The sequence below is a fragment of the Mixophyes fleayi genome, chromosome 3 (genome assembly GCF_038048845.1).
Source record: "Mixophyes fleayi isolate aMixFle1 chromosome 3, aMixFle1.hap1, whole genome shotgun sequence".
Classification (NCBI taxonomy): domain Eukaryota; kingdom Metazoa; phylum Chordata; class Amphibia; order Anura; family Limnodynastidae; genus Mixophyes; species Mixophyes fleayi.
The window spans coordinates 294,960,318-294,968,206 of NC_134404.1; the positions used below are offsets into that span (position 1 = coordinate 294,960,318).

Here is a 7,889-nt window from a genome sequence, read left to right on the forward strand (position 1 = left end):
TTTTGCTTTTGTTCCCTTGCATGTGCAGTTGCTGTGCAAACACTAAAGATTGCAGTTTGGAAAGGAAGTACCTCTAACTGTAGAACACTCCTCCTCATCCAGCTCATTGGAGAAGACTGGGCTCTCTCTCCCTCCATGTATCTCTGGGTTACATCTGTTTGAGTTTCCTTTTTTTCTGTGTAGAAGTTTCCTTGATACTCTCCTTGCGGCATGGGTAAGCGATCTTTATAATAAATTGATTGATTAGAGCATATCAGAATAGATAGAGAGCGAGAGAGAGGAAGGTGCGTCGTGAGGAGCGCATTTGATTTTTTACAGCCACACATTGACGCACGGCACACATAGTAAACCTACTATTTATTTGTTACTGAATTTTCCGCAAATGCTGTATACTTTAGAAGACTAGTACTGCTGTCTGACTATTCTGTGTTTATATTAGCATAGCCTCTTGGCAGGACGTGTGTGCTTGGGGGTTTTGTCCGCTGCCAGTTGTTTTCTGAGAATCTGGAGGAATGTGCATGTATAGCAATGAGCGTAGAAATGTCAGGCATACATTTACATAATATATATCTGTGCCATGCAGAGCAAGCTTATGGAGAAGTAAACCAACTTGGCGGTGTGTTTGTCAACGGAAGACCTCTACCTAATGCCATCAGGCTCAGGATAGTGGAGTTGGCCCAGCTCGGGATCCGACCCTGTGATATTAGCAGGCAGTTACGAGTTTCTCATGGATGTGTGAGCAAAATCCTGGCGAGATACAACGAAACAGGCTCCATCCTACCCGGGGCTATTGGAGGGAGCAAGCCCAGAGTCACCACTCCTAACGTGGTAAAGCACATCAGGGAGTACAAACAAGGAGACCCGGGCATCTTCGCTTGGGAGATCAGGGACAGACTGCTGGCTGACAACGTCTGTGACAAGTACAATGTTCCTTCTGTAAGTTCAATAAGTAGGATTTTGAGGAATAAAATTGGGAACCTATCTCAGCCTAGTCAATATGAAAGCTCCAAGCAGACATCACAATCATCATTACCATATAATCACATTTATCAGTATCCCTATCCAAACCCGATATCACCTGGCTCAACTAAAATGGGAAGCCATCATCCGGGAGTGCATATGCCAACTGGACATGTCAGCATTGCGAGGTCCTGGCCATCAGCTCACTCTGTCAACAACATCTTAGGCATCCGCACCTTTATGGAACAAACAGGTGAGTTGGTGGAAAGTACTAACAGACTCGGTGTCAACACAACAGACTTGCTGTCAAGCGTGGGTTCATTACAGCAAATAATGTCTGAGTGTGGTTTTTGAGAATAAGTATATATGATTTTCCCCTGGGATATACACTAAAGTATGCTTAACCATGAACTATATTCTATTAATTGAGAAAATGTTAACATTTTTAACCCAAGTTTCTGAATGGTGTTTGTGGTTATAAGGGCTATAATGGGGTAGATGGATCTCTACAAGTTACCTGTGCATTATTTACACACTGTTGAGAGACAAGATGCCAACATCTTGCTACTAATGACGTCTAGTTGTTTTTGTCTCAACTGAGAACAAATACTTTAAGTTTTAAGTATAAGTACTTGTGGTTAAATATAAAAACACAGAAGAAAAAAAAATAGTATTAAAATAACTATTCTAAAGCCTAAGTAGTAAGTAACAGTTCTGTAAAACAAACAAATAAAGACATAAAAAATCGTTAACAACATCTCTCCCACTCTTCCTTAAAAGGAAGGCAAATTGTATGGAAATACAGTATCCAATATAATTATAAATTATGGTGTTATTAATTTTGTGTGGGAAAAATTGTAGATGTCTATATTTTGTATATTTTGTGTAATATATTTCAGAATACAATTTAGTGCATATACATCATTGAGTTAGATAGATAGATTTCTTTTTTATTATAGTTTTAAAGGATTTTATATAGTTTTAAAATGTTTTAGAAAACACTCACAATTAAAAATCATGCATCTACAAATATGTGTATAGTAATGATCATTTTAATTTAAATTAAATACGTGATATTACATGGAAATAATATGATATCTCTCAGATTTATAGCAGTTTCATTAAAAGTTCACTCAGATATTGAACAAAGTTATTGATCTATTGTTTGCTCTTTAATTGAATTTTACAAATTAAAAACACGTAAAAAAACCTATTAAGAAACACCGACAGGGTATTATTATTGGTAGTGGAATATTATTGTGTAGATTTCCAGATTGACTGCACTGTTTATTGATTTAGGCGCGATTGCAGGCGCAGATTGTTCTGTGTATTCCCCCAAAATGGAAGAGTGGACGAGCGTTAACAGAACTGGGTTTGCTGCCAATCAGAACATGAACGGACTAGATAAATCTGCTGTAGACCCTGACATCAAGTATCCACAGGTACGCTGCAATAGCTTTCAGCTGTTAGCATTCATTATGCATCTTCTATCCTGTATTGTTGTCCACTACTTCAGACTGCAGGGAAGCACCATTAATATAAATTCTGAGCAGTCCCTTTGTTTTGAAAATTATTGCAAGTCACAGCCTAGTGCGGACTAGTTAGGCCTTATTGTTTGGCTGGTGCACAATGGCCGTTTTAAACCCCTTTTCCAAGTAAAACACCTGGAAGACAGGTGAGATTAATGATAAGAGCTGAACTGTGTTAATGATCTTGCCTTATATTTTTTCTCTCTCCCACCCACACTGTCCATGTTATAGCCTGCCTCAAGTCTTTCTACTGTGGGTAGCTTTGTTCAAGCCTGCACCTACCCTTCTACCAACCAGTATGGGGTTTATGGGGGACCAGGAGCTGGATATGTTACCCCAGGACATCATTGGCAGACACAAGGCAATCCCCTTGCTCATCATGGCCCAAGCGTGACTGTACATGGAGGAGATATCGCAGCCCCTATGACATTCAAGCACCCAGTCAGGGAAGGTATGCAAACAGAATGAAAAATGAGAGCACTGTTTCAGCTGCATAATGTAAATGGTTGACTGGGGGGCAGTTAAAATGAGGTTGCCGAGTTCTGCAAAAATAAATAAGAGGTTTCTGAAGCAGAGGGTGTTGAGGAACAGAATGGTCTGCTTTCTGGATGGCCTGTTTTAAGACCTGAACAATTTATTTTTTGATGCATGCGGGTCTCCTTTCAAGGCAAAGATTTATAGATTAAGATTTTTCACTGTCATTACCAAAACAAACTCCCAGTTTACGCTTTCCTTATGTATGCTCTCTCCTTTCAAATTCCTTCTATCACATACAGAATATTTACATAACCAGATCATTTTTTCCTTCTTAAATTCAGTCAGAGTAGTGTAGGAAAATGAAAGAGACAAGAGGGAGGGCGAGAGAAATGGAGAGAGACCGAAAGTAGAGAGAGAGAGAGAGAGAGAGAGAGAGGAAGGGGGGGAGAGAGAGAGAGGGAGAGAGATAGAGAGGAGTGAGAGCGAGAGAGAGCACGCGCGAGAGAGAGAGAGAGAGAGAGAGATAGGGAGATAGAGGGAGAGAGAGAGAGGGGGGGGAGAGAGAGGAAGGGGAGAGACAGAGGGAGAGAGAGAGGGAGAGAGATAGAGGAAGGGGAGTGAGAGCGAGAGAGAGCACGCGCGAGAGAGAGAGGGAGAGAGAGAGAGAGAGAGAGAGAGAGGGAGAGAGAGAGGAAGGGGAGAAAAGGGGAGAGAGAGAGGGAGGGAGGGAGAGAGAGAGAGAGAGAGAGGGAGAGAGAGAGGAAGGGGAGAAAAGGGGAGAGAGAGAGGGAGGGAGAGAGAGAGCGAGAGAGAGAGAGAAAGAAGAGAAAGAGGTGAGAGATAAAAGGAAAGATGAGTGGGTGGGAGAGAAGGAGGGAGGATGACAGATATATGGATATATGGACAAAAAGGGAGTGTGTGTGTGTCTGTGTTTGTGTAAGAGTTTGATAAGTTATCAACATAAGTAATACTAGATACCTGTTATTTATGGTGCTGGGCTACATATATATATATATATATATATATATATATATATATATATATATATATATATATATATATATATATATATATATATATATATATATATATATATATATATATATAAATAGTTATATATGTGTGTTATTTTTTGTGTGTGCAACATGTCTATTTACAGTCCTATTTTTAATATAAATCTGAAGTCTTGTATGTTTACAATTGACCAGAACATTAGGGGAGTACACAAATTACCACACATATTTATATATTAGATTTGTATTTTTGATTTTAATTTTAGCATGTATATAGATATTTAATTCAAATCGATCGTTATTAAACATTTTGTAATGCGAAATTCAATACGTGCCCTCTGTTAGATCAACATACATAATAGCATTGGAGACGAAAAAAAAAACAACTGCACTAGGACAAATATATATTTAAAGTGCGCAATTTATTTAGGTTTCATTTGCAAAGAAGCAGCAGATGTTACAATAACGCAATGATAGGTTACAAAAAAAACCCTTTTAAAACTGATTTGTCATTTTTCCATACTGTGGCATATAAATTATCATTTCCAGACTTCCGATGTTCCATATGGTTCTTGCGAATTTACGAAATACATTTTAATAATATGCGGTTTTAAAGAAATGTGGTTAACAAGCAAAATAAACAAGTGACTGGTATAATATATTTTCTGTGACAAACTATTACTCCCCGGGGTGCAGTTTCCCTGTTCACTGCTTGTGAGATGCGGTCTGTGAAAACAGATGACACAGTCTGCTATCCCAGATGTACTTACACTGCGCCTATACAACTATTCCCTTCAACCCGCCGTATTCTCTTATATTGCGATTTACAAGTGCATTATTTAATTTTTCTATTAGCAATCTACTACCTACCCCTTTTACCCGATTTACACATTAACCACTGAAAGCTATTTCCACTTTTTAAACATCAATATTTCCTAAAATGTCGTTTGAAACTGACCCCTAATATATGTATCCGATATTTTACTTATTCATAATTTACAATCCATCTATAATTTTGCATGATAATCCAGCCAGTGAATAACAGATTTATAATATATTTCTAAATCCAAACAAAGGCGAAATTTCTAGTGCAATAAAAGAAAACGAAAAAAAATCAAAACAAATACTTAAAGTAATTAAGTAAATCAATAAACGTCTAAATAAACAAAGCTCAAAATATTTTAGGCAGCAACCTGTTACTTTCTGTTTTTGTGGAACTGGGATTATCTTTACACAATGCCAGTAAAAATTATGCTGGAATTTGTAGTTCAACTCCTGGAGCGCACAGGTTATCTTGTCTACTAACACTGTAAACTGCTCAGATTATACATAGCAGATACCACCACATGGTGAACATAATCTGACTGTGATATATTTCACAGAACACTACACATCTCATGATGTAATTTTTATTATGCTCATTAGTGTCTTTTTATGGCCGATCATGCTAATGTACAATAGTGAAGCGTACAATAAACAATCTGCTCTATAAAACTACGCTAAAAGACCTCTTTGTACTAGATATGTGAAATAAAAACATGTTTTCTTCTTTTATGATTTGGAAACATTTTATAAGAATCAGATGCTTTGAATCCAGCCAGAAAGTCTTCGGCTTGGACAGTGTTATCATTCTTGATACACACGAGGAACAAATATGAGCATTGTAACCATCAGGGCATACATTGTAGTTTAGTTTAGTTTAGTGTTTTAACACAATATTACGTACACACAACGTTACAGTAAGAGGCAGGTGCATGTATGTGTTATCTGAATACCAGGTAGAATAATCTCATAGTTGTTGCGTTAGTTTAAAATGGTGCATTAAGCTCTAACTGGTGTAATAAATCAGGATCACACACTGGCTGCAATAAATGGGAGCACAAGCTGTGTGTTGTTAGAGAGCTATATCTCGGGGCGCAAAACTGAAGTCTGCTTAGAAATAATATTGTCATTTAATTTAGCTTATACTATATGGTTACTGAGGCTTTTGTCATGTTGAAAACAATTAAGTCTGAAGAAAAAAATAAAAATAAATATGCAACAATCGCATACAGTACAGTAAACGTATAAAGCACAAAATAAGAAAACATACAGTAAGCAATCGTTATATAAAATATATTATAACAGTTACTTGTTATTATATGTATACATTTGCAGTAATAGTAAATTAAAGCGTTTCTCTCGCCGGGTTCATATGATAAAACTTTCTTCTAGACTGTATATTTTATATTTCCATTACAAAATACCGTAGTACCAGTGAGAAACTAAAAAAGTGTGTTTCTTGTGCGGCGTAGGATGTTATTTATACTGCACTGATGGAAGAGTAACAAAGGTGAAATGCACCATAATTAGCCCTATATTTCACTATTTATATAAAGAAAATGAAATAATTACTGCATCATTTATTTAGTAACTTCTTTGATTTGCTAACATGAATTGACATAATTAAAATATTATTCTGGCACTTAGAAATAATACCAAGATTATTTAAGTTGTAATTAAGTAATATGTAAGCAAAATGCAAATCAGTCTTTGACATTTAGATGTAAAATAGTTAGGTCGCAGCATCTGTATGTAACCTTCTAAATACATGCCTATAAAACTGCATAAAATCTGCCCCATCTCAATCATACACTACCTTACTAATAAACCCATGGCTTTATAGCAGTTGTACAAATACAAGTGCCACTAATCCTGGCAATGCACGCTGGGACTTGTAGCTCCACAAGAGATGTTGAGCTACAGGAAGCTTTAGCCTGTTTTATCCAATCACACAATTTCCTTACCTGTCTATTATTCTTTGTATTCTTATGTATGTTTCCCACATTCCCCTATCATTTCTTCCCTCTGTAAAATACCCTATATTCCCTACTCCATTCCCTTCACACTTTTTTGTCCAAAGTCTCCATTATGTTCTGTCTTCTTTTCCATCACTCTCAGATCTCTCCTTAAACTACATCTCTATCCATGTGCACATATTCCTCTCTCTTTCTGGCATCTCCCTCTATTTTCCTGCTAATCTGGATAATTTTTCAAATAAATAGACTTAAATAAATAAATAAAAAAGAAACAAGAATATCCATTCATTCACCCCAACATATACTATTTGCAGTAAATCTATCAATATGTTTTTAAAACAAGTCAATTTTAATTTGCATGTATTTAGATATATATTATTGCTGTATAGATGTAATGGCAACAAATTTAATTCTAGCATCAACTAATCATTATTGTTGCAGCAGTTTACTTTCAGCACTAAAACAGGTTTAGTGACAAATGCATAAGTAGATACATTACTAAATATAATGGTATTGTCAATGGTGAAATATGTTCTAGGCCCATTTTAACAAGGCTGCAGAACAATTTAAAAACGGCAACATCAAAATATGTTCATATTTATAAATAAGCAATGTAACTTGCTCAATTGTGTTCTGTCCAAACATTGATCAGTCGTAATGTTATTTGTAAATTCTGCTATATGGGTCTCTCTCATTTATACATCTCTTTGTTTTCAAGGGTTTACTTTCGTCCGACCGCAATGAGTTACATTAAAACTTTTGCTCTTTCTCCATATTCTTTCAGTTATGCACAGAAAGCCAACCAGTCCCATCATTAAACACCATGATGCCTTGCACAACGTGCATGGACTTTCAATTCCAGCTTCATCAACTTAACAAACACTTATCAATTCACTGAAGACATTTTTCTTAGACTGCATGGTGGCTACAGAGGAATAAATTCAGTCTAACACTCTGAGGTTAAACTTGTTGGTTCCTACGGTGGCAAGAAGGTGGATTATGGGACATGTCCACACACAGTCAATGACTAAGACTTTTTCACAGAGGACTAACAAAAGCAAGACAAGGTGAGGAACGATATGGAGATTGGATGAACTGTTTACCTTGGAAAA

General features: G+C 36.5%; 1 protein-coding gene across 1 annotated transcript; it reads left to right on the plus strand.

Annotated features, from left to right (window-relative positions):
• Positions 1-210: 210 nt before the first annotated feature.
• On the plus strand, positions 211-7,668 carry PAX1 (paired box 1). The gene is made up of 5 exons (XM_075200960.1): positions 211-214; positions 584-1,213; positions 2,260-2,402; positions 2,721-2,940; positions 7,562-7,668. Exons 1-5 carry the CDS (start codon positions 211-213, stop codon positions 7,651-7,653), a joined length of 1,089 nt encoding a protein of 362 aa, XP_075057061.1. The 3' UTR covers positions 7,654-7,668.
• The last annotated feature ends 221 nt before the right edge of the window (positions 7,669-7,889 follow it).